The following is a 27,769-nucleotide window of genomic DNA, read 5'->3' on the forward strand; positions in this document are numbered from 1 at the left end:
CGGAGACGACTCAGCGACTTCACTTTCACTTTTCACTTTCATGCATTGGAGAAGAAAATGGCAACCCACTCCAGTGTTCTTGCCTGGAGAATCCCAGGGACGGGGGAGCCTGATGGGCTGCTGTCTATGGGGTTGCACAGAGTCGGACATGACTGAAGCGACTTAGCAGCAGCAGTGTCTGATTCATGTATGTGAAAGTTCCTAGACCATCCACTCAACAAGCCTTTAATGGTTAACTACTATGTGGAAATACAGTAGTAAATAAATTAATAAAACATGCCTCTTGCCTTCATAACTACAGTAAATATTTATAAATAAAAAATAATCACTTGCCTTTATGAATACAGTCTTTTAAAAATACTGTAACATGTAATATAATATTAGGTATAATAAATGCCATGAAGAAGAATAGAAGGTAGGGAAAGGGGCATAGAAAGTGGAGAGAGATTCAGTTTTAGGGACAATGGTTAGGAAAGATGTTTCTAAAGAAGTGCCATTTAAACAGAGACCTGAATGAGATGAAAGTGTAAACTCTGTGAATATTTGGCAGGACATATCAGACAGAGGGAACAGCATGTGCAAAGGACCCAAGGAGACAGTGTGCTTTTGTCTAGAAGGAACAGCAGGGTGGCACTGTGACTGGAGCAAACTGACTGGCAAATGATATAGCCTGGTAGCAAATGAGATGGGTCCTATCATACAGAACTTGAAGGTGAGCAAACATCCCTGGTTGAAATGACAGATTGCAGAATTTCAACTGCTGTTTGAAAGCTTTCCTCTGATCACAATTAAGTGAATAAGTAAATAACAGTGGCTTCCAGAAGCAAATATTAAGGTCTGTATAGCAATTTGAGACTGAGCAACTTCACTTTCAATTTTCACTTTCATGCATTGGACAAGGAAATGGCAACCCACTCCAGTGTTCTTGCCTGGAGAATCCCAGGGACGGCGGAGCCTGGTGGGCTGCTGTCTATGGGGTTGCACAGAGTTGGACATGACTGAAGTGACTTAGCAACTTAGCAGCAGCAATTTGAGATTGGCAATGCCTGGCACATGGTACTCCACAATATTTGTTGAAATAATGATGCTCTTTGTCATTTGGTTATCCTGTAAACCATGTGAGATTCATTCAAAATGTAACCATACGTTATGTAAAGAACTGTGTGGTAATTTGAATAAGAAATTAAGATTAAAAAGTAAAGACTCAATCTTGAATTTTGTTGACTTCCTTTAGATACAGAAATTGATGCTTAGCATGTAGGATTTGCAGAACTGTTTTTCTTTTAACTTTTGCTTTCTTTGGGAAAGTACTAAAATATTACTTAATTCTTACCATGGATAAGAGTTAAAATCTTAAATGTGGCGAAAACACATTGTGATTAAGTGTATGAGCCTGGAAATGAGATTTAGTCTGTCCATTTAAAAATGTATAGCACTATTTGAACAGTACTTTCTTGTTTATCTTTTCACATACATAATCTCATTTAATTTATCCTCACAACACTTTTAATTATTTATCATTACTTTTATCACTGTCATTAATATCTTTGTTTCATGAGGGAATATTTGCAGATTGAGATGTTAAACATTTTCCTAAGAACATATAAACAGTGTAGTTGCGAAGCTGAAACTTAAAAACAGATTTCCTGTTTCCACAGCTCCTCCATCTCATACTATATTATATTCCATTTCATTGTTACTCATATGAAATTCTCCTCGACAGGCCCCAATTGTAAGCTGGCCACCGTTAGTGAAATGACATTAGCTAAATATGATTATGTCTTAATGTTCACTGAAAGGATTAGACTAGTTAAGATGTACCAAAGGGAAAAGCAATTATCTATTGAAATATGAATCTCTTGATTAGAACTGGAAATCATATATTGGTATTAGAATATTCATCTGGAATTTTAAAAATCTGAATATAGTTATTACTTTTTTACTTCTCCTGTAAAGAACTTCAGTGAGGTTAGTTTTGAGGCTTTTTGATGAGTGCCAAGATTTAAAGCAACATTTTACTGGAAGAGTAAGCTCATCTAATTGACTCATTTTTTTGTAGAAACTTAGACCATAGGAATTTCTAACTACATGAAAAACATAGGCACTGGTATTACCTTTTCCCTATTTACCTTACTGCCTAAAGAAAATAATTAAATTAATCAATGTTAAATTGCCTTAGAGTTGTAGTGGTATAACTTAGAGCATGCTGTTTTACTTGTTCAGATTTTGAAATATAAATTTATAATTGCCTGCATAAAACTTGTGGCCTTATTGATAATATTCCCCTGTGAGTCCTTCAAAATATGGTGTCCTGCTGGCTTCCAGTCATCTGAGATTTGTAATGATTGCAGTAATATGTGATTAATGTATGGCAAGGATTCTTCCACTGGATGTGGGACATACTTGCCTGGTAACAGTTTCCTTATTGGATTGATACTGTGTTTTTTTAAATGAAGAGGTTTTTGTTTTTGTTTTTTAAAAAGCCTTTGTATCCTCAGTGACCAGTGACTATTACACATCTGGCATGTATTAGAATATAAAAAACTTTGAATGAGTGAATAACTTGCTTTTATTATTAGCTTGGGAACAAGATTGACTTTTGCATCATATTTTTTATTAATAATTTGAATGCTTGAACTGAGCATTATTATCAAACAATAGAAACTTGCCAGCTATTGGACCCCTTGCTTCTCAGTTTACTTGGACAACATAGTAGCTTTCATTTTTAAGTCATCTAAGTCCATTGCTTAGATTGGACTGCAAGGAGATCCAACCAGTCATCCTAAAGGAGATCAGTCCTGGGTGTTCACTGGAAAGACTGATGTTGAAGCTGAAACTTCAATACTTTGGCCACCTGAAGCAAAGAGCTGACTCATTTGAAAAGATCTGATGCTGGGAAAGATTGAGGGCAGGAGAAGGGGATGACAGAGAATGAGATGGTTGGATGGCATCACCGACTTAATGGACATGGGTTTGGGTGGACTCGGAGTTGGTGATGGACAGGAAGGCATGGTGTGCTGCAGTTCATGGGGTTGCAAAGAGTCGGACACGACTGAGCAACTGAACTGAACTGAACTGAAGTCCATTGCAAAATCATTCTTCCTGATGTTAAAATTTGGTGCACATAGACATAGGACCAAAGATGGGCTTCAGGAGATCCATTGGTTATTGAAATTGTATATATAGCATATTGTGCTGGTTGCTATAAGTTATAAGTTGCTTCAGTCGTGTTGGACTCTTTGCAACCCTATGAACAGTAGCCTGCCAGGCTCCTCTGTCCATGTTCTCCAGGCAAGAATACTGGAGTGAGTTGCCATATCTCCCTACAGGGGAACTTCCTGACCCAGGGATTGAACCCATTTCTCTTACATCTTCTGCATTGACTGCTTTGTGAATATTTAAGTTTTTAAGGGACTTCCCTGGTGGCTCAGTGGTAAAGAGTCCGCCTGCCAATGCAGGAGACTTGGCTTCAATCCCTGGGTCAGGAAAGAGCCCCTGGAAAAGGAAATGGCAACCCGCTCCAGTATTCTTGCCTGGGAAATCACATGGATAGAGGAGCTTGGCAGGCTACAGTCTCATGGGGTTGCAAAAGAGTCAGACATGACTTAGTGACTAAACAGCAACCATTTTTTAGGAGAAAAGGATCTTGATTTTTTCATTATATTCTCATAGGGATCTTATGATCAAAAAGTTAAAAGTCTTGTTTTCCCATAAAGACTGTATTTATTTTGCTTTATTACTTATTAGTATCACTTGGACAACATGAGAAGTACACCCTTTTCTACCTCACTCCATAGCATCTGATCCGTTAGTATTATGGTGGGGCTCAGAGATACTCTTCCTCTTCCTCCTCTTTATTTTTTTCCTTCGCTTCCTCTGTTTTTTGAAAACCTTCTATTTGTTCAGTGTACTAAGTGATTTACATACATTACCTCATCTAATTAGGCTGACAGCTCTAGAAGGTTCAAGTATATTTTGCTCAGGATAAACTAAGTGCCCTGCCTAAGGACATATAACCAGTAGACAGTGATGCCAAGGTCTGCAGTTAGGGCCAAGTCTACTACCTTTTCCTCTTGCCCCTCCTTAGCCCTCTTAATCCGGAAAAGTTTGAATTGCTTCAGAGATATGTTTAGAAGTCATGAACCTAGACATCTCTACTCTAGGAGAATTAATTCCTCTCCTTTCAGTACATTATCATTGGATTGTGATCAATATGAGGGTCTTTTCTTATTCAACTTTATATCCCTGATGCTTAGTATGATGCCTAAAAAAATAGTAGATTTTCAAATTTCTTTTTTTTAAATTGAAATTTAATTAATTTCAGCTTTTGTTATTTAGTAAGTATGACACTAAAGTTCTAGTAGCTGTGCCATTAACTCTCTGTGACCTTAACAATATACAACTGTTTCCTCATTTATTAAAATTAATTAACTAATTAAAAAAATTTAGGTTAATATATACATTTTAGATCCAATTTATTTAGTTCTGGTTATTGTGATTATTTCATAAAGGAAATGTAGTCCTTATAAAAACTAAATTATATGGTAATACCATCAATTATTTTATTTAATAATGTAATTTGCTAACTTTTTTGCTTCTTTTCTGTCCTATCCAGCATGTGATTTAGTAGATATTTGGTTGAATTTATTATTGCTTGGTTTAGTTTAAGTAAAGATAATTCAATGATCTTGTTTACATTTGTCAGCATTGAGAGGTATTCTTGTATATTACTTTGCCCCAAGGTTGCTGTTGATATTCTGCTCATTTGTTTTGTTATATTTTATACAATCCTTAAAACAGATGAGATATAAAACACTGTAAAATTTATCACAATTGAAACTTTAGACCTTCTCTCAACCCGTGGGGATTCATTTGGCAGGAGGCCACCAGAACCAGTTCTTTTTGATGCTTAGTTTCTAGTTTCCACTTTAATTGCTGCCAAAATCTGAGCACTTGGGAATTTAATTGCTCATTATATTTGTCACAGTGGTGTCACAGACCCAAATACAGACTGTTGCATGCACAATATTTATGGATATTAATTTGGTCTAAACGTGTATATTGGATTCCTCTTTTTTTCCTACATTATAAAGTATAGCACATCTAGAAAGAAGTCAGTCAGTATTGTGTATGGACTTATCGCCCCGCTTAACTAGTAAACTGTTATCTATCCTGTGCAGCATCTAAATTTAACAATGGAAAACTAGAGGAGGACCTATTCAGAACTTTATTATATTCACTTTATTCAGTTTACTCTTTTGAAGCAGTCTGAGGGATTTGAGTCTAGCTTTGAGGATAGACTCCCTGGGTTCAAATCCCTGTTTTATCACTTACTAGCTATATGACCTTAGGCAAGTTATCTTAATTTCCCTATACCTTTTCCCTCATTTGTAAAGTATACAGCTCAATGATTTTTGTGCAGATTAAAAGGGTAAAGTTCCTAGAAAAGTGTATAACACAGAGCAAGCCCTTCATGTTAGCTATTTTACTATAATACATCTTTATATGCCAAAAAACTGTAACATTTACCCTGGTTGATGGTATGGATTTCCAGTTTCCTACTAATTAAGTAGAGATAACCTTTGCCTACTGTAGCAAATGGGATGTCTGGTCAGCACTAAATTCAATACTTTCATGTCCTTCCATTTTCCTGTGTTCCCACTTACTTGCCCAATGGTGTTTAGGCTAATAGGCCTGTTTTTTTGTCCCAATGTTTTATTACTAATCACTGGTTTTTCTTGTTCTTGTACTTTCTAATCTGAAGAATAGTTTGTTCATTTTCTCTGTGTGTCCTCTTTTCCTTTTAATATACTTTTGCCTTTCCCTTCCTTATTTCCTACAAAATTGATGGTCCATCCTGCCTCTGCTGTGATGGTTGCAGCTTTCTTATGCAATTGTCTTGGTCAAAGGAAATTATGAGGTCCTTGAAAAATAGGAAATATCAGTCATCAACCATGGGAAAGGTACTGTTTCAAAGTTTTTACATCCTGGGAAGTCCCTTATGCCTGAAATTGTGTTCTGGGGTAAGTGAAGTCGCTCAGTCGTGTCTGACTCTTTGTGACCCCATAGACTGTAGCCTACCAGGCTCCTCTGTCCATGGGATTTTCCAGGCAATAATACTGGAGTGGATTGCCATTTCCTTTTCCAGGGGATCTTCCCAACCCAGGGCTTGAACCCGGGTCTCCCATATTGTAGACAGATGCTTTACTGTCTGAGTCTACACTTATATATAAAATTCCCTTGAAACAGGACGGAAGCGGGCAGGGTACAACATTTAAAAGAATGACATAGCCATGCTACTAAGTCGCTTCAGTTGTGTCCGACTCTGCGCGACCACATAGACGGCAGCCCATCAGGCTCCCCTGTCCCTGGGATTCTCAAGGCAAGAACACTGGAGTGGGTTGCCATTTCCTTCTCCAATGCATGAAAGTGAAGAGTGAAAGTGAAGTCACTCAGTTGTGTCCGACTCTTAGCGACCCCATGGACTGCAGCCCAGCAGGCTCCTCAGTCCATGGGATTTTCCAGGCAAGAGTACTGGAGTGGGGTGCCATTGCCTTCTCCGGACATAGCCATAGGACATGACAAAAACTGGTTAAAGCCAACTAGGTTCGAGATGGTGGAGATTTGGCTTCCAGTGTAGCTTGAGCCTCATTATATGCTCATTGTAATACATTCGCATGCTAAATGACACATCTGTCAATGCCATGACTGTTCTGAGACCAGCCAAAAAAGGTCAGAAAGTGGGCAGAGGCTCAGTTCTGGCAAATCCCTGCCCTTTCTTCAAAGTGGTTGGAATAATCCTCCCACTCATTAGCTAATGAAATTATTAAGCCTATAAGAACTAACCATGCTATATTTGGGGGGCCTCTCGCCTTCTGAGATTGCCCACACTGTCTGTGGAGTGTATTTTTCTCTAAATAAATCTGCTTCTTACCTATCACATTGTCTTTCACTGAATTCTTTCAGCAATGAGATATTAAGAACCTGAGTTTTATTAAATCTTGAGACCAAGTGTGTGATCTCATTTAAAAGACTATGGGGTTTAAGTCCTGATCTGAGTTACAGGATTTTATCCTGGAGTAAACAACATATTATTTGTTACTTAAAAATAAGTTTGTGATTTTTCTCAGGTACATACTTGTGTTCACTGGGCTGAGACTAGATTTTGATAGGAGGATGTTGGCTCCATTTTACTTACAGTTATCCCTAATTTTATGAAAATGTTACTGATAGTGGACATGATAGTGAATGTTTTTACCCCTCATCTAATGGCTCTGATACTTAATTTACTTATGGAGAGGATGAATATATAAAGATGTTAGTTTCTTGAGATATTAACTTGATTCTGGAAAAAGACTGACATTTGTTTAAATTAGATTTAACCCTTGTATCTCTTCTTTTGTACTTTCATATGTTGTTCTTGAAAAAAAAAACAAAAACAAAAAACAAACCTTAGATTTGATTTCCTCAGGACTTAGAGGTACTTTTGGTGAAAGAAACAACTAGACTGTTTAAATGTTTACAGCATTCATTTGTTTCTCTTTTTTTTTTTTTTTTTCTATTGGGCACAATAAGCTTTGGACAGACTCAGGGACTGTGAAACAGTGCATTCTTTGCATTTCTGGTATTTGTCACTCACTTTGGGTTCTCATTGCACTTCATGGCAAAATATGTCATTTTAGCCACTTCCAGATAAAATCATTAAATTTGAGGCTTCTCATCATTAAAGTGAAGAAATACCTTCAGATGCTGTGGAACACTTTCTCTCTCAGTCAACTCTGAGTTCTTTGGCTGTCCTCAATTCCTGGAGCCACAGTGAGCTCAGTGGTGCTACTTTAGGCTTTTGTGTCCAATTTTCTCTCTCTGTCTTCAGCAGAGTGTTATCTCCTATCTCTGTGGCTGGAAAAACTAAACAGTCAAGTACTTTTTCCACTGTATTGTTTATGCTAGGAATAGGCCTTTAAGATCTCAAAATCTAGTGATTTTATTAATTTCTTTTAAAATGTCCTTCATAAACTTGTTTCTCTGCAGCAGTGGTGGCCAAAATAAAGTTTAAAATTACAGTGAAGGTTGCAAAGAGGAGGAAGGTGATGAGGGATGTCAGGTGCAAAAGAAAAACAGACAAAACAGTATTTTTTCTTCATGCTCTCAACTTACCACATAGAAAGGAGACAAAGACTTTTTTTTGTACTAACATCTAGACTCATTGGAGATTCTGAAGCCATCTATATAATTTTTAAAAATATAAATCTGAAAAAGTAAAATTTCCGCAAGAATTCTGTTTTTGAATAGTTGTCTATACATAGATCTTACTGTGAATTGACCTTTTCCAAAAATTGATCAGATTAACATTTACTGTTTGGGAATGACTTATAAATTATGAGAAATGATAAGAGCTTATTTTTTATTTTTATTTTTGACATTTTATTGTACAGTTTTTCCCAAGGGACTGAGAAATGGATATTGAGGTGGCAAGAGATTTTTGTGAACTATGTCTGTGTTTGCTTTTGATTCTAAGCTGCTGTGTCACATGGTTGTAGCAGGCTGCCTTAAAATATTTGTTATCTATGACTTGTTTTGCCCTGGACGTTATTGCTCTGGTCTAGGGAGTTACTTTAAACGGCTATATTGAAATCTTAAAATTCTCTCTTAATTACAGTAGTGAGACTTTCTAGCTTTTCCACTAGATTTAATGAGTAAATCTCAGATGTCCTATAAATAGCGTGTCTTAAAGACGGTAACCTAACTGAAGACAATTATTTTTAAATAAAAGGATTCAGATATAATTTTATTTGATTTCATTAATCCCTGTTGGTGAAATCAAAGTTTCTAAGATAGTCTTGAAAACCAACCATGCAAAACAAAAATACCTTGTTAAAGTACAGATTTATTTCTGTTAAATGACTCCATTTAGCAAACATATTTGTATGTATGTGTGTGTGTTTATGTATATATATATCCAAAGTAGGTGGTTTATTAAAAATATGCCCATAACAATTAAATAGAAGTGTCTATTTCCACATCTGATTTATAAGCCACCTGTGGGGAAGCAACGGATGCAGTTTTCCATATTGAGTTGGTAAAGTTTGATTGAAAGAGATTATGAAACCTTTTTCAATTTAAGATTTAAATGTGAGACTCTTAGCAGTGATTCATTTAAATTGATGGCGTTGGGATTATGGAAAACCTAGCAAAAAATAAGTATAATCATATGACCACCAAGAAAACATACATTGCTTTCCATCAGTGGTTGAACTGGGAAACAACAAGAATGAGATTTAGAATCAGTCATCCTGAGTTTGAGTATTAACTTTACCATAGTCATACATTTTGAATATATTTAACATGAAAACAGTTTGAGTTGGATGGGAAATTATTTGGAATGAATAATCCAAGTTAATGAATATTTATGTTTTTCTTAATACTTTTAAGCTTGTATTTCATTTTCATCCATCTATTCCTGTTTTATGTTTGTAATAGCATTAGAAAGAAACAAATCAAACCGAAAAGGAATTAGCTAAATAAGTAATAGCACATGGATGCAGTGGAATATTATGCAACTCTAAAAGTTGTATCATGAAGTCTGTTTAGAATCATGAATAGATACTGCTACTGCTAAGTCGCTTCAGTTGTGTCCAACTCTGTGCGACCCCAGAGACGGCAGCCCACCAGGCTCCCCCGTCCCTGGGATTCTCCAGGCAAGAACACGGGAGTGGGTTGCCATTTCCTTCTCCAATGCAGGAAAGTAAAAAGTGAAAGTGAAGTCGCTCAGTCATGTCCAGCTCTTAGCAACCCCATGGACTGCAGCCTACCAGGCTCGTCCGTCCATGGGATTTCCCAGGCAAGAGTACTAGAGTGGGGTGCCATTGCCTTCTCCGTGAATAGATACTAGTTATCTGTTATTAAGTCTGAATATATGAAACTTCAAAAAGTACACTGCAAATATTATATCACTAGTAATTATGTTTGGGTCTTTTTATGCATTCACTTAAGTAGCATTCAAGTGGTATTATTTGAGTAGCAGTTGTACACAGTAGGTTAAATATAGAAAATATATGTAACTGATTTTATTACATGACTTTATTTTCTTTTACTGCTTTGTGTACATCCTTATACCTCTTTTGTGAGTGCAAGATTTAAAAAATAAAACTTATTGGAAGCTTTTTTTTGGACAATTTGAAATAGTAGAACTTTCGTGAACTCATTGGCAAATAGAGGAGGCAGAAATCTTATTTTGTCAAGGTCATATTTAATATAAAAAACAAATGTTGGAAAAGTATATTTCTGTCTTAAATTTCTTTTGTTGCTATCTATTATTTTGTTGCATTCTATTTTACAAAGCACATTCAATATAGAATATACAAATACTTCAAAAACTTTAAAAAAATCTCTTGATTTTTTTTATCTTGAAGTAAAAAAAATGTAAACATATAACAAAAACCTTGGGAAATATTGAAAACTATAAGTAAAAAAGATGTCCTTTTTTATTTAACATTTTGAGATAATCTGAGTTATTCTTGCATTGCTAGTCTTTTTTGGCTTTGCTTGTTTGTTGTCCATAATTGTGATTGTGTCATACAACATGTTCAATTCAATAGTGTCTTTTTAAAAAAGGTACTCAATATCACACATTGACTATGTCCACCTAAACAGCATTTATAATTAATGCATAATATCCTTTAAATTTAAAGTGCTCTATTTAACCATTTTTTCATTATTGAAAATTTAGAATCCTCCCCAATATTTCACTGTCATAAAAATCCTGCGTTGACCACACCTATAAATGTAAAACTCCTTAAAAATATTATTGTTCCCATAGAATATTTGAAATGGCACTATAATCTGTACAGTTTGAACTCTACACGCCCTCTTGCTTTTCTGCCCTGATATCCAGTATTAGGCAAAAGACTGGAAAAGTCTGGTTTCTAATTTAGAGACCTAGACTATATATTTTATCTCAGAAGTACTGGGAGTGTTCTTCAAAGCCAAGCTAATTCAATAATTATGTTATTTATCTTTGCAATTATAGTCAAATAAGTGTCATTCTTTAAGACTATCACTGTATAGAGAAAAAGTCTGTAATTTAGTTAGGGAGGTATCAAAAGTTTATCAGGGTAAGTTACAGAAATTTGATCTTTATTACAGAATTTTAGTAAATAATAAAATGTTATTTCACTATTATTAGCTGATAGCTAACATTTACTATGTCAGATACTTTGAACTTCTTATCTGCCTTTTTTTTAAAACAGTAGTGATAATCCTGTTGCATTGTGATTCCTTCACCAGATTTCAAACTATCTTTTAAAAGTGTCTTATTGCAGTATCACATTTGGAAAAGTAAACAGATCCTAGGTATTCAGGTCCATGAATTTTCACAAAATGAAGTGCCCTAGAAGACTCTTCTGCCTCTTGTAGTCACTATACACTGCTTTCCAACTGATTAGTCTTGCCTATTTTTAAAATAACAGCTTTACTGATGTATGCACATACCATAAGGTTCACTCTTAAAGTGTATATAAATGGGTGGTTTTTAGTATATTCAAAGTGTTGCTCACTGATTGTCACTGATATCAGAACTTTCACGTCGCCAAAAAGAAACCTCGTTACCATTAGCAGAAATTCCTTCCCTCTCAGCAGCCACTGGCAACCACTAATCTCCTTTCTGTCTCTATGGATATTCCTGTACTGACATTTTATATAAATGAATTGATGCAATGTGGCCTTTTATGTCTGGCCTTTTCACTTAGCATAATGTTATTAAAGGTCATCATGTACCAGAACTTTACATCTGAATAGAAATATCATTATATTGGCATACCATATTTTTTATCCATTTATCATTCTATTGACTTGCAGTTTTTTACTTTTTGTCTTCTGTTGTGAGTAATGCTAGCATGAACATTTGTGTGTATGTGTGTGTGTGTGTGTGTGTGTGTATGGATATATGTCTTGATTATTGTAGATTTATAGTGATTTTTGAAATTAGAAAGTATTAGTCCTTCAACTTTGCTCTTCTGTTTTTAGGAAGATTTTATCTATTCTATGTTCTTAATATTCTGATAGGAATTTTAGGATCAGCTTATTAAAGTCTGCAAAAAAAAAGTCAGCAGGGATTTTGATAGGAATTGCTAGGATTTGATAGGAGTGATTTAGGGGGTAGTACACCTTAACAATAGTAAGTCTTCTACTCCATGAACATAGGATGTCTTTCCATTGATTTTGGCCTTTAATTTTTTCATGATGTTTGTACTCAGTACCCAAGTCTTAGGCTTTTTTGTTGTTGTTGTTAAACATTCAGAAATATTTTATTCTTTTTATGTTCTTATAAATGGAATTATTTTCTTATTTTTGGAATATTCACTATAGCTTTGTTTATTTTTGAACTTCATGTAAGTGGAATAATTTTCCTGTATGCTCTTTTGTATATCATTTAATTTAATGCTTGTGAAATACATCCATGTTACTCCACATAGTCATAGCTTGTTCATTCTCATTGCTGTGTATTTTCCATTGTGTTAATATAGCACATTTGATTTGTATGTCCCATATTTATGTACGTTTGACTTTTTTTTTTTACAGTTTTGGGAAATTTGGTAGTGCTACAATTAACATTCTCATATATGACTTTAGGTGAACATATTATAATATATATTTGTTCTGGGTGTATTCCCAGACATGAATGTTCAGCTTTTGAAAATGCAACCAAAAAGCTTTATAAAGTGGTTGTAACAATTTGCAGTTTAGTTTTGAAACTACAAAAGCACTTTTGTATCATCTATCTTTTTCATTTTAGACACTTCTAAAATGTGTGTGATATCTCATTTTTAAAATTTCATCTTTCTCATAACTAATACTGTTGAGGATTTTTAAAAAAGATTAGTTATTTGTGATATAGTGTCTATATATATAGGGTCTCTGGTATATAGAGTCTATGTAAATCTTTTGCCCATTTTACATTGAATTATCTGTTTTTTTCATACGTACATGAAGGCATTCTTTATTTATTATAGATATAAGTAATTAAAGCAGTGTGATACTGGCACAAGAATAGCAAATTAAACAGTTGACCATTATGGACTCCAGAAACAGATCCCATGTATACTGTATCTTACTTCATGGGAAAGATGAATTAAAGTGGGGGAAATGATGGTCTTTTCAATCAATAGCACTGATCTAATCACTGACCTATATGGTGTGATTTTGTTATGTACTGTATATAAGTATCAATTCCAGATGAACTATTCATCTAAATGTAAAATGAAAATAATAGAGCTCTGTGGAAAAAATATAAGAAAACATATTTATAACCTTGAGGAAAATCAAAGATTTCTTAAATAGGACAAAAATAGCACTAATCATAAACCTAAGTGATAATAAATTGGGCCTTTTTAAAATTATGAATGTATGATAACACATTTACAGGAGGTTTGGAAAATACAGAACAAAATTACATATAGTTCAACTATATATGACAACTAATTTTTAAAGTAGATAAATTAAGATTTTTAATTGGAGTTTCAATATAAAACTCTCAAAAATTAATAGAATCAATATACAGAAAAGTAAAAGGATATGTGGTGGTTTAGTTGCTCAGTTGTGTCCGACTCTTGCGACCCCATGGCCTATAGCCTGCCAGGCTTCTCTGTCCATGGGATTTTCCAGGCAAGAATACTGGAGTGGGTTGCCATTTCCTTCTCCATCAAAGGATATAGTAGACTTAAAAAGCACCATGAACCAATTCGAGATCATTAAGATTTATATAATTTTAACACAACAGTAGGATACAAATTCTATTAAAGTTCCCATAGATTAAATATAGATGCTGGAACATATTCAGGGACATAAAAGAAGGACAAGGTGCAAAAATTTCATAGTATGAAGGTATTGAAATCACACATAGTCTGTTCCCTTATCACCAGGGAATTATGTTAGAAATCAATACAAAAGATATTTGGAAATAACCCACATACTTTCAAGTACAGTGTGACATTTACCAAGAGAGATCTTTGGCTTAGCCATTGAAAGCCTCAATAAAGTGTGAAGACTGAAAAAACACAGAGCATGATTGCAGAAAAGAAAGCATTTAAATGAGAAATTAATATCAAAGATATTTTAAAAACCCATGTATTTGAAAATTAAATGTCTACTTTTAAATGGCATATGTATCTAAGAAGAAATTGGGCCTCTTTAAAAATAAGAAATTCTCTTTAGGAAAAGATACTATTAAAAAGTGAAAAGAGAAGGCACAGAGCAGGAGATATTTGCAACTTACATATCCATAAAAGGACTTTTATTCACAGTTCAAGTTATTTTAGGTACAATTTTGTGATTTTTCAAGATTTTCATTATAAAACATGCCTCTGTGTTAAAATGAATGTTTTCCTTAATTTGGCCAATCTAAAAAAATCAAAAGCACGATCATATTGATATATATATATATATAAATGGGTTTTAAATCAATGAATACTTACACACTGAATATTGTTAATCTAAATTCTGTGTTCTTGTAAAATCCAGCATATTTATTTACAATTTAAATAGAACACACTAATGTTTAAAACTATATTAGTTTTTCTTTCTTAAATTAACTAAAATGTTAATTAAGTCCAATTATTTTATTACCTAAGTACTACTAAATTATATATGAAATATAATGTGCCAAAGATTCATATGGATGCACTTTTTAGGCTAAAATTTAATCTTGTACGTTATGTTCTCATAGCTTATTAGGATCATGTGAGATTAAGTTACTTTTACATATAAAAATATTATTAAAATTTTTAAAAATCTGTTAAAAATTCAGTCAGTATTGCTAAGAGCTTGATACTGTGTCACTTGATTTTAATGATTGGACTTATTTTCAAATATATGTACATATGTATATTTGTGAATAGTTTGTATTTGTGTTATTTAAAGATCAATTTAAAATTTTTTGATTTCAAAATGTTTGAACTTTATTATTATATTATGCTTGGGCTTTATCTTTCTGTTTTCAGTAAATACTAATATTTTTAGAACTGAGTATTTATCATATCCAGTTTAATATGATTTCAAACTTTATTGGCTTTCTTTTAAATTACAGTTGGTTTTGATATACTTAGATTATTTTAGAGAACTAATTTTTTAACTTCAAAACTCTAGAAGTTGTACTACTTTTATGTAATATTCATTTCTCCTATTTAGCCAGTTCTCAAAAATTGATAAGATGAATTCTGTGACAGCTGTATCATAAGATGTTTTTATTTTGTTACTGTTGAATTCACACTGTCAATTTTAATGAATCCTACCCAATTAAAGTGGTGTACATATTTTTTGAGTCCATAATCAATATAATCAATTATATGTTTACATAATTGCATAGATATAATTTTATCTCTGGATGTTAGAGGACTAATGCATTTTTCTAATATGTTACAGAATTGCGAGAAGCTGGAGAATAATTTTGATGACATCAAGCACACGACTCTTGGTGAGCGAGGAGCTCTCCGAGAAGCAATGAGGTAAGTCTGAGTCACCATAGCAACAGTCACAGATGTGGTAAAGAAAAAGTCATTCTTCATTATTGGGGGAACAAATGAGTTCATTGCCACCATTCAGCTCTGTTCTCTAAGGTATTAATTTGTCAGTGGAGAGACTTCCCTTGAGGCTCTACTTTGGTTTTGAAGCAGCATAAATGTTAAGCCTCAGTGCACAGTAAAAAATGTAAATGTTTAATTTGTTACTTAAAATGCTTAAGGGGTGTCTTGTTTTATATTTATACTAAACTGTGTGATTGAATTGGAATATTGTTCATCTGCATTCTGCTTGTATAAAAAATAAATAGTACAATGGTGTTTTAACTGAGTAGAATTTTCTCCTAATTAATATTTAATTAAAAAAGAGATATTTAAAATTTCATATTCTATTAGATTTTATAGGATTATACCATAGTATTTTTAAACCAATGTACAATTTTATACTGTTATAAAGCATACAGATTAACTTTTTTCAAATACAACAGTCTGTAATGAACCTGATTTTTTTTTCTTTTTAACATTCCTATTTCTGAATGTTTTTCTGAAATCTCCCCAAACTTAATACCTTTTTAATAACTTTTAGGAAGCAGTCTTCAAATCCATCTGATCAGAATCAATGAAGGCTTTTACTAGACATTGAAAATGTGTGAAGAATAAAACTTAGCATCCTTACAGCTGGAGAAACGATAGCAAATGATGTTAATCTTAAAAGTTCTGAGCTTGAATCTTGGAGTGGAATAATTTCCACTGAAAGATTTCTATATATTTGTATAGAAATAGTATATTTACCTTGAATTAGCCTGTGAAACTAAAATTGGTTTTTAAAATATATCTCCTCCTATCATTGCTCATTATATTAGGGGCTTAACTCAAGGCAAAAGAAAGTATTTTAAATAGCAGAAAGGATAAAACCTATGAAACTCCCTAGAATGGTAGTTTGGGTACAATTTTGTTATTGCTGGCACACAGTTACCATATACTTTAGTCTAGAAGCTGCTCTCATTTAGTGACCTCTCTTTTACCACGCAAGCAGCAGGGGAAAGTAATTAAATTTAATAGAAGCTGCCCTCATTTTGAAGCCACTTCTATTTAAAACCACAGGGGGAGGTAATTAAATTTAATGGAAACAGTAGCTTCTACACAAAGATACATGGTACTTCTATATAGATGATTATGATGTCACAAAAAGAGGAATAATATATTACTAGTACTGAGAAATTACCAGCTGGAGCAAGTGAGCCTAGTTTATTGTTAATGTCTTTACTAATAAAAAAGGGGGAAAAATAAAACTGAGTTCACAATAGAGAATTTGTATGTATATAGAATGTAGTTGGACATTCTAAGAAAGTTAAAGTTATTGAAAATAGTAATTTAAAAATAAAGAGTAAAATACATGTGGAAAAGGCCAAGGCAGGAGTTGTGACTGAACTGCTGTTTTTCAATATATTCTTTATCCTCTATATAAAACTACCTCAGGTATACATTGAAAGCATCATTTTTATAAATATTTATTATAATAACTTTGAATATAATAAGCATAACATCAGTATTTATTTAGAACATTACAGTTACTCTATGTGTTTTTATTTCTGTTCGGTTTGAAGTAAGCACACAGACCCACTGGAAGACAAAGAGAATGCCAATTCTGAAGCTTTGAATAAAAGGCCAAAAACATAGAAAAAATTGCAAATGGGCATTGTGAATGAAAAATGGATGTGAGTGAGGGAAATACGATGAACAAGGAAAGGACATGTAATTAGTACAGAAAATTTGTCATCAAGGAAAAAAAAACCAGAATGAAGTATGGGAGAACTGCATTTGAAGAGATGATTAAATTCTGCCAAATTTTGTAATACTTGTCATTTTAGGAAATACCAGGATATTCTGCTTTTTAAAAAGTAGAGATGAACTAATGAGAAAAACAAGTATTACCTGATTGGAGTAACCTCTCAACCACCCATGCTATGAGATAAAGCAATAGTCTGGGTGAATCAGTATTTAATATATGGCTGTGTAATGTACTTTATTTACATAGGCAGCATATTTTACACACACATACACTCACACTCATAATGTTTAGATTTGCTAAGCAAAATTAAATAATCTAGTTACCAAAAACATTCAATAATATAGCATACTGTGGAGCTAGCACTTTTCAAAAAATTTTTGGGTTTTGCCTTTAGAAAATCCAGCAGGAGCTTATTCTTTATATGGGAGGATTCTGGAAGCCTCTAAACAAAAAGTTATAATGTTATATGACAAATAGAATATGAGGAGAATGCATCCAGGGGCAAAAAATTAATTGTTCTCTCATCTGTGATCACTTTTTGTCTTACATGAAGGGTGTCAAATCAAACAAAACCATGGAAAATGTAAGAAACTTGATCTAGGCCTTGAAGATGGCCAAGTTTGTAGCTAGAGGGAAAAGTATTGAGCAGAGGCACTGAGCTGCAGGTGCAAGATGTATTTCAAGAACGGTAAAGTGGTCTGATGTAAAGCAAATTTTTTTTGAGCTTTTTTGAATATGTTTTCCTGCAAAACTCATATAGGCAGCAGTATTTGGTCTGTAATGTCTCTCCTTATATGCCAAGAATCCTTGGATATAAATAAAGCATTTACAAGTTTGGCAGGATTGATGGGAACGATTTAGAATCTCAGAGTATGAGTCGGGGGCAGGGGGCTCTGGGAAACAAGTATGAATAATTTGGCAAAAATTTCAGTTACCTCAGGGGTTGGCCTCAGGACTCTGGTTGAAAATGTGTTTGTTACCATATCCTGGAAGTCAGGCTTCCCTGGTGGCTCAGACGGTAAAGCATCTGTCTGCAATGCAGGAGACCAGGGTTCTATACCTGGGTTGGGAAGATCCCCTGGAGAAGGAAATGGCAGCCCACTCCAGTACTCTTGGCTGGAAAATCCCATGGACAGAAGAGCCTGGTAGGCTACAGTCCATGGGGCCCCAAAGAGTCAGACAGGGCTGAGTGACTTCACTTTCACTTTAGCAGTCAGTAACATAGAGTCTAGCTTTCCAGGATCAGTTCAGTTCAGTTCAGTCGTTCAGTCGTGTCTGACTCTCCGCGACCCCATGAAGAGCAGCACACCAGGCCTCCCTGTCCATCACCAACTCCCAGAGTTTACTCAAACTCATGTCCATCGAGTCGGTGATGCCATCCTCTGTTGTCCCCTTCTGCCCACAATCCCTCCCAGCATCAGAGTCTTTTCCAATGAGTCAACTCTTTGCATGAGGTGGCCAAAGTACTAGAGCTTCAGCTTTAGCATCATTCCTTCCAAAGAACACTCAGGACTGATATCCTTTAGAATGGACTGGTTGGATCTCTTTGCAGTCCAAGGGACTGTCAAGAGTCTTCTCCAAGACCGCAGCTTGCCAGGATAGATGGTTTAAATTACTTAAGGGCAAAATTGTGGTTTGGGGGCTTCTTAGATCCAACCAGTCCATCCTAAAAGAGATCAGTCCTGGGTGTTCATTGGAAGGACTGATGCTGAAGCTGAAACTCCAGTACTTTGGCCACCTGATGTGAAGAGTTGACTCATTGGAAAAGACCCTGATGTTGGGAGGGATAGGGGGCAGGAGGACAAGGGGATGACAGAAGATGAGATGGCTGGATGGTATCACCGACTCGATGGACATGAGTTTGGGTAAACTCTGGGAGTTGGTGAGGGACAGGGAGGCCTGGTGTGCTGAGATTCATGGGTTTGCAAAGAGTTGGACACAACTGAGTGACTGAACTGAACTGAACTGAGGAGGAGGCAATGGCAACCCACTCCTGTACTCTTGCCTGGAAAATCCCATGGATGAAGGAGCCTGGTAGGCTGCAGTCCATAGGGTCATGAAGAGTCGGACACGACTGAGCGACTTCCCTTTCACTTTTCACTTTCATGCATTGGAGAAGGAAATGGCAACCCACTCCAGTGTTCTTGCCTGGAGAATCCCAGGGACGGGGGAGCCTGGTGGGCTGCCGTCTATGGGGTCCCATAGAGTCGGACACGACTGAAGCAGCAGCAGCAGCAGCAGCAGCAGCAGGTAGCTCAGTGGTAAAGTATCTGCCTGCCAGTGCAGGAGACTCAGGAGACATGGGTCTGATCCCTGGGTTGGGAATATCCCTTAGAGGAGGAAATGGTAACCCACTCCAGTGTTCTTGCCTGGGAAATCATATGGACAGAGGAGCCTGGTGCACTACAGTTCATGTGGTCGCAAAGAGTCAGATACGACAGCACAGACACAGCAGCAGCAGATTGGGGTTTTTAACAAAGGTGGTGACAAGATTAAAAAGTATGAAGATCATTTTACAGCTTTTCAGAATTTGAATAGGATGAGAAAATACAATGTGAGGATAGAGTCAATCATTCATTATTTAATTAACATTTATTGGGTTTTAGTAATATACCAGATAATGGGGTTACAGATGTAAATTAGAGAGTCTCTGCCCCAAGCAACTAATGGCCTAGTTGGGGAGACAGATACAAAAATCAAATGATGTGAAGACTCAGAGCCCCAGTACTTGAGTTGTTTTCCTGTAGCCAAAATTCCATGGCAGTTTCCCTCGTGGCCCATTGGTATGGCATAGCTTGGCTGTGGAGCATTCTTTTTTTCTCACTAACTTTACTTCTGCAGCAGCCCTTGGTGGGCTTTGAGCACCTACAATGGTACCCTCCTTCTGAGTGTGTCTAGCCTGGAGATGTTGGAGCAAAACTGGACTGTATGTGACATTTGACATCTTGTAGATGCTGTGTTCGGGTATTATTGAATAGCCCCTTGTTTAAGGTTCTGCTGCTTATAAGCTCAGAACAAACAAGTGAGGTCTCTGCCCTCAGTCAATACTCTGTCACCTCATCCAATTCTCTCTGTGGCCAGTCTTTGCCATGCGGTCTTGGACCTGTTCTTTCATCAGTGTCACAGCTGAGCAATTTTTGAGGACCTCTCCTAGACTTCTTCCTGGTTCCAGATGTGAGGATCGAATCCTGGGCGCAAGGACCTATCGCCGACTATTTAAAAAGCATAAGAGGCTACAGTCTAGGTTTTAGATTAGGTTTTAACTCATACTCAGAATGGAAAAAAATAATTTAAAAGCTTGTTTTGGCAGCAAAATAGAGGGTACAGTGAAGAGGGGGAGAGAGAGCAATCAGTGACACCACTAATATAAAGGTTAGAAGGGGGCAGCAGTTCACAGAGGGGGAGTGTCTTTGAGAAAATTAGAAATATTTAGAAGGTAGATCTGATGAAACTTTGTGATTTAATAGCCACAAAAACCATAAACTTGGTTTAATCAGTGTTGCTCTGTTTACAGCCTTTTAAAGTTTTCCTATGCTTGCAGAATAAAGTCTAATTTACTTGAGTATCCTACTAGATAGTAGAGCCCATGAGGGTAGGAGAATTGCTATTTTGCCCTCCTTTTTATTCTTAGCCTTACCATAGTATTAGCATATAGTAGGTACTTAAAAATTGTTTGTTGAATTTTTTATAAAGATTAAAAGTAAGAATAAGGACATTTATCAAGGGCAAGTCGAAAAAAGTTTTTTGATTTTGTATTCACCTGTTTTCTTTTCCCTTCCAGTTTTATTGAGTTATACTTTACATGTAGAACTGTATATGTTTAAACTCAAATGTGTTTGAGTATTTGGATATACATTAATTGAGATAGGGAGAGAGAAAAGAAGGATAAAGTAAGATGATTTTGTTTTTCAGATGAATTTGAGATAGCTGTGGCAAACCCATGTGCACATGTGCAGTAGGCAAGAGAATAGACAACTCTGCCACTCAGGAAAAAGACTAGAGATTGAGGACTGGGATTTGTTAAATATTTTGATATTTGTAGCCATAGGAAAGCATCTGATTTCCAACAGTAGTGCACTGAATCAGAAAGGAGGCAAGTCTAACCAGATGCCTAATGAAATACTTGGTTTAGGAAAATGTTTCAGAGAGAAATGTATTTTCAGATTTAAAAATTTTAAATAACCTTCTCCTATAGTGTGATGTGCCTGAGACACAAAGGATGGTGGCATTCTTGCCCCATGTTCTGTGGCTCATGGATACATCTAGAGCAGTGCCACTCAGTAGAACTTTCTGCTAACTGGAGTAAAAGACTGCCTCAGTTAAAAAATACCCTCGACTGTTCATTATGACCACCACTGGCCCTGTGTGGTTACTGAGCATTTGAACTGTGGCTAGTGTAACTGAAAATTCAATTTAATTTAATTTTTATTATTTTAAATGCAAATTGTTGCATGTGGTTAGCGGCTCTGGTTTGGACAGCATTGTCCTGGAAGAATGTTTTTGTATTGCTAACATGACATTCATCTTTCTCTCAATGATGGAATTATCAACAAAGGAAAGTCTAGGGAAAGGCTAAACCATGTTCACACATATCACACCTACACATCACACACATTCTCTCTCAAAAAATGAAGAGTAAAAGTAGATCCAGAACATAATAATGGATATAAAACCCAAATTAACAAATAAGATAAGGAGGAGACAAGGTGACTATTACTCTCTGAAGGCATGATTTATATGTTATGTAGACATCTCTATAGAATTAACAACAAAAACACTCTAGAAATTCATAAAAGAATTTAGTAAGGTGGTCAGTTTTAAGATAAAGATGGACATTTGTGATGTTTTTTTGTGTATTACCTATTCTTTGAAGAACGCATGAGGTAGTTATATTAGACCACCCCAATCATCCAGGACATGTGGAATCACTCAGCAGATGGTCCAAGAGCCAGTTATTTGGCTGTTTAGAAAAACAAATCACCTTATATTTTCACCTCACAGCTAGCTGTTAAAGGAAGTTTCATGTATATTAAAGAGCTAAAGGAAATAAATGAGATAGCCAAAGTCCAATGAACTATATAAGAGACTATCTCAGAGGTTTGGATGGGAAAAGAAATAATAATCTAAAAAGTTGGGAAATAACCAAGCTTTGATTACATTGAAAGAGCTTCTGTAGATGGAAAAATACAAAAATTTAAAGACATCAGTGTTCTGTATTGCCAAGTGTGTAAGAGATTCAAAAAGATTTAGGAGATCAGTGCTTAATTGGCAGAGTATGATTAAGAAACCCTTAAAATAATCAACTGTAATGGCAAGCAAAATATAAATTAACATTTAAAAGTACTAATTTCTTGGTTATTGACATTACTGCAGTTCAGTGCAGATGAGATTTTGAGTGCTGGAGATGGAGTGATAAGAGTCATTGTCCCATTCTCAGAGCTCAGAAAGAGTTGAAATTACTTGTGCACTGAAGGAAAGGAGTATACCAATAAGCAGTAAGAACCTTGAAACAAGCATCCCCCCTTTCACATAAATTTAACTTTGTGAAATATGCTATGCACAAGACATAGAAACTGTGTATACCTGTGGCGGATTCATGTTGATATATGGCAAAACCAATACAATATTGTAAAGTTAAAAATAAAATAAAATTAAAAAAGAAATTATGGGCAATCTGAAACTATTCCTCAAACTATAACTAACAAATTTAAACAATTAGCTAAACCTAATTGTCTACTATTAAGGAAATAAATAAGAAAATGCAGAAAATGAAGTTTCTAGAATATATTCATATATATGATATATCATAAATTATATACATAGTGGTAAATTGTGGCATATTTAGTTATATCTATATCTATATCTATATCTATATATATATAATATATAAAGATATTAAAATGATCTTTAGGAGAGTGATTTTTAGTGACCGAAGAATCTTCATGTTATAATGTTTTGTGAAAAATGCCAGGAAACAAAACTGGATGTAGCACATGATCTTTATTGAATATTAAAAAAATGAAGAGAAAAAATAGGAGTAAACGTAGTAAAATGGCTACTGTGTCTGGGTGGTGGACTTACATTTTTTTCAGGTGTGTAGCTTTCTGTTCTGAGTTTTCTATAAGCAGAGCATATTATGAATGATTTAGAAAAATAATTAAGAGATGAAAAATTAAAAGAATAAAGTAAGATGAAAATACTACAATAAGTGGCAAAATCAGATTTTAGACTCCAAAACTTGATTTTAGATAAAGGCATGTATTAAATCTTACTTTTTTGTAAGGTTGGATTAAAATAGAAGTGATATGAAGAAAATAATAATGTAGAAGAGAATGCTTTGTCATTTATGAAACATTTAGAAAATGAAGATACAAAGTACTGTAATGTTTGTATATATCATTTCCATTTAATGGTGGATAGTGCTTATTTCAAAGAAAGTACATGTTGTACATAATGGAATTGACTGGAAAACTTCAGTGTGGTTTTATAATGTAGAATACTGTGCTAAGTAAGTTGCTTCAGTTGTGTCCGACTCTTTGTGACCCTATGAACCATAGCCTGCCAGGCTCGTCTGTCCATGGGATTCTCCAAGAAAGAATACTGGACGAGTTGCCATGCTCTCCTGCAGGGGATCTTCCCAACCCAGGGATGGAACCCTCATATCTTCTGTCTCCTGCATTGACGGGAGAGTTAGTGCAGGAGACAGTCCACCTGGGAAGCCCGTAGAGTGTAGAACACTACCAGAAGGGATGTTTTTTGCCTAACTTAGTGAGTCCATTGTAGTTCCATGGCTGTGTGGAAATATTGTGCACGATTTTTAAAAATGATGACATAAAAATTTTTTAAAGATAGAAAAAATGTATCATCTCTAAGTGAAATCTCTATAGTATGATAATAGTTGATTTAGAGGTGAAATTCTCAATTTTTTCATCATTTTTTCCCTTATCTTGGTCAATCAACTCTCTTATCATCCAAAATGATTTGGTTTCTATAATATTTTACACCTGTCTTAGCTCCTGTAAAAAATTCTAAATATGAAGGGGAAAAGTGGGAATTTTTTAAAGACAATATCTCTTTGTCCTCTTTTTACTTCCTGAGGCAGTAGTGGGCATGCATAGTAGAAATAAGAAATTGGAAAGCATTTGAAGTTGAATAACTTGAGAAAATGGAGTGTCAAAATCTTAAAGAAAAGGTACAAATAGAATATAGCTCATTAAGAAAAAATGTTAAAAAGTGTATGAAGCTTTCTGACAATGACTTAATGCACAAAAATATAGATTGGTGAGATCTATGGCTATACCTCTATGGTGAGAATATACATTACATTTTAGAGTACAGACATTGCCAATTAGGGGTTAGTATTTTATTTGCTGGACAAACATATTCAGTGAGAGCTATTACGTTTGGATCATTATTATAGAGATGAACTACCAGGGCATTATATCTCTGAAATCTATTCCTTTTTGCTTAGCTTTGTCACGTGTTAGGAATTCTGTCACTAGATGGTGATGTTGAGTTGCACAGTTTATGTTCTTGCCTTTTTTTCTGGTGTCTGTAATAGTAATTGTAGGTATACTTATGTATCCAGAGTTAAAACTGAAAGTATAACTGTATAAATTAGGAGAATAATTTTAAGAGATACATTCTAAACATCATTTAAGTCAAAAGGTAAAAATCCTCTAAAGCTATTGCTTTACTTTAGACTCATAGACTTTGAGAGGTAGAAGGAATATAGATAGCAATCTAAACTTTTCATTGAAGAGTGAGGTCTGAAGAGAGATTCAAAGACATTAAAAAGAGGTATTTTTCACTTTTTCCCTTCTAGATGTATTAGTTTAAAAGAACAACTTTAATTTAATTTCCTGGTTAATATTTAGTGGTACTGAGGCTGTTTGCCATCTGGTCTAAGGGTTGTGTTACTCCTAGTACTTCGATATTGTTTTAGTTTCTTATTGTTTTATTTACATTAATTTTACACTCCTTGCTAAGCATAATGGTCAAGCTACACTGTTTCTTTAACTGGTATTTCTAAATGAATTGGAGTAAAAGACCATCTGGTTACTAGAGTAATTTTGTCCATCTGAATAAGATTTGAAGATAATATTAAAAGGAGACCAAGCCAGTCAATCCTAGAGGAAATCAACTGTGAATATTCATTGGAAGGACTGATGTTGAAGTTGAAGCTGAAATACTTTGGCTACCTGATGCAAAGAGCTGACTCATTGGAAAAGCCCCTGATGCTGGGGAAGATTGAGGGAAAGAGGAGAAGGGGAGCGGTGGAGGATGAGATGATTGAATGGCACCACAGACTAAGGACATTATTTTGAGCAAACTCTGGGAGATAGTACAGTGAGGACTGCCTGCAGTGTGGAAGACCTGGGTTCAATCCCTGTGTTGAGAAGATCCTCTGGAGGAGGGCATGGCAACCCCCTCCAGTATTTTTGCCTGGAGAATTCCCATGGACAAGAGGAGTCTGGTGGGTTACAGTCCATAGGGTCACAAAGAGTCAGACAGGACTGAATGACTAAGCCGCGCTGGGAGATAGTGGACAGGGAAGGCTGGAGTGCTGCAGTCCATGGGATCACAAAAAGTTGGACACGATTTAGTGACTGAATAACAGCAATAACTTAACCTTACACTTGCAGATAAGTTGGCATGGGTGTATGTGTACATATATTGTATATGTGTAAATGTGTGTTTGTTTGTATATATATATGTTCATGTATATGTACTCTTATTTCCATTAATTTCAGTTGTTCTCTTTCCAAATCTTCCTGTCTCAGTCAAGAAAACCTTGTGGTGTGATTGCATTTGAAATTTGGAGATCCCTTTGCTTTTCAGATATATCTGTTAGAGTTACAGTTGTATGCATAGCAAGTTTCAATGAAATTCTTCTATGATGGTAAAAAGAAAAGAGGAGCGGGGGAAGAGCAGGCAGCCTAAACACTTATGAAGAGTGAATTGAATGAGCAGTTTGGAAAACAAAAATAAGGCATGAGAAAATTTGAAGTGGCATTGAAGAAAAATATAAAATAAAATGAGAAATAATTATTAAAATACTTCTCATGCAATCAGCAGATTTTTTAATGGCATGAAAAGTAAACACAAATTGTTTAAAATACTGAGTACATTATATCGTGATATCAGTGGCTACATATGATTTAGTATCAGTAACGTATTTTTGTTTTCAAAGTTTTCAAAACTAAACATAATTATAAAAGCCCTTGTATGTATGTGTGTTTTAACTATATGCAAAGTTTGACCTGTGAAACTGGATGCAGAGGCAGTGTGTAAACTTTCTATTTTAATCCTATTTCTTGATCCTATGGTAATTATAGTTGTCTAAGTGTTTTTCCACTAAATGGATCAGCAGTAATATTTGGAAAGCTCTCCCACCCACCCTCAATGATCAGGTTACAAGAGTATCTTCTTTTCTTCCATGCAGAGGAGAATATCTTGTCTAATTATCATTTCTGTTAGAGAGAGGCACACACTCTAATATGCACATAGTAGATTTTATAAAATATAAAGACAAAAAGCACACCATCACTTTTTCTAGATACTGGTGATGCAACTACTTTGATAAGCATTATTGAAATGCAACTTAATAAATATGTTAGGCATTAGAAAAATGATGAATTGCATAAAAATATGTAATTAATTGAATTTTATTATATATTCAATGTAATTAAGTTAATTTGTGTGATATGAATATAAATGTATACACACACTTTACACATATGTGTGCAAATGTGCACATGTGCATGCACACTCACACATACATTGGATATTATCTGTTAACTGTATAACTTAAGAATGTTACTTTCATTCTCTCCAGGGATGAGTAAAAGCAAGATTTGTCGTTCACTTTTAGATGAGCTAGATAATTTAATTTTTTCACCATTCATGGGGAATAGAAGGAATGTTCTATATTAATTTTCACTAATGTTTAATAAATCAAATATATGCTTAATATTAATACTGTGGATTATTTATGGATTTGGTAGCAATTGGGATATATGAATTAGGAACTATGTTGATTTACAATATTTTTCTCTACTTTGAACTTAGAACTTGAATGTGAGAAATACTGATTATGTACTAATCAATTATGAATTTTGTGAAACAGCAGCACAAATAAATCAAACATGGATTAATACAATTATATATTTATAAAATGCATTATAATGTTAGTCTGAGCACTGGTTCTTTCAACCTAGTGCCTATGATGTACTAGACAATAGTTAGTTAAAAGGAATATTTATAGAAAAAAATCAAACTAGTATTTTGACTGTTATTTTATGACAACTTGATACATTTAGAATAATAAGACCCAAACAAAATATATATTATTAGTATATTCAGTGTTACTATTTATAACAACTTTAGCAACAATATAAATAAATAGTACGTAACTAAGGTAAAAAAAATTGCATTTTTCCCTTAGTAGTAGAAGATTGTGTGT

The 27,769-nt window shown here is 34.7% G+C and overlaps 1 protein-coding gene across 1 annotated transcript in view; it reads left to right on the forward strand.

The window, feature by feature from the left end:
• Positions 1 to 27,769, forward strand: part of DPYD (dihydropyrimidine dehydrogenase) — a 930,468-nt gene that overhangs the window by 97,648 nt on the left and 805,051 nt on the right. Inside the window, exon 3 of the mRNA XM_005888124.3 lies at positions 15,418 to 15,500. Within this exon, the coding sequence (XP_005888186.1) occupies positions 15,418 to 15,500 (83 nt within the window). The remainder of the gene's footprint in view (positions 1 to 15,417; positions 15,501 to 27,769) is intronic.

The sequence above is a fragment of the Bos mutus genome, chromosome 3, assembly GCF_027580195.1.
Source record: "Bos mutus isolate GX-2022 chromosome 3, NWIPB_WYAK_1.1, whole genome shotgun sequence".
Taxonomy (NCBI): Eukaryota; Metazoa; Chordata; class Mammalia; order Artiodactyla; family Bovidae; genus Bos; species Bos mutus.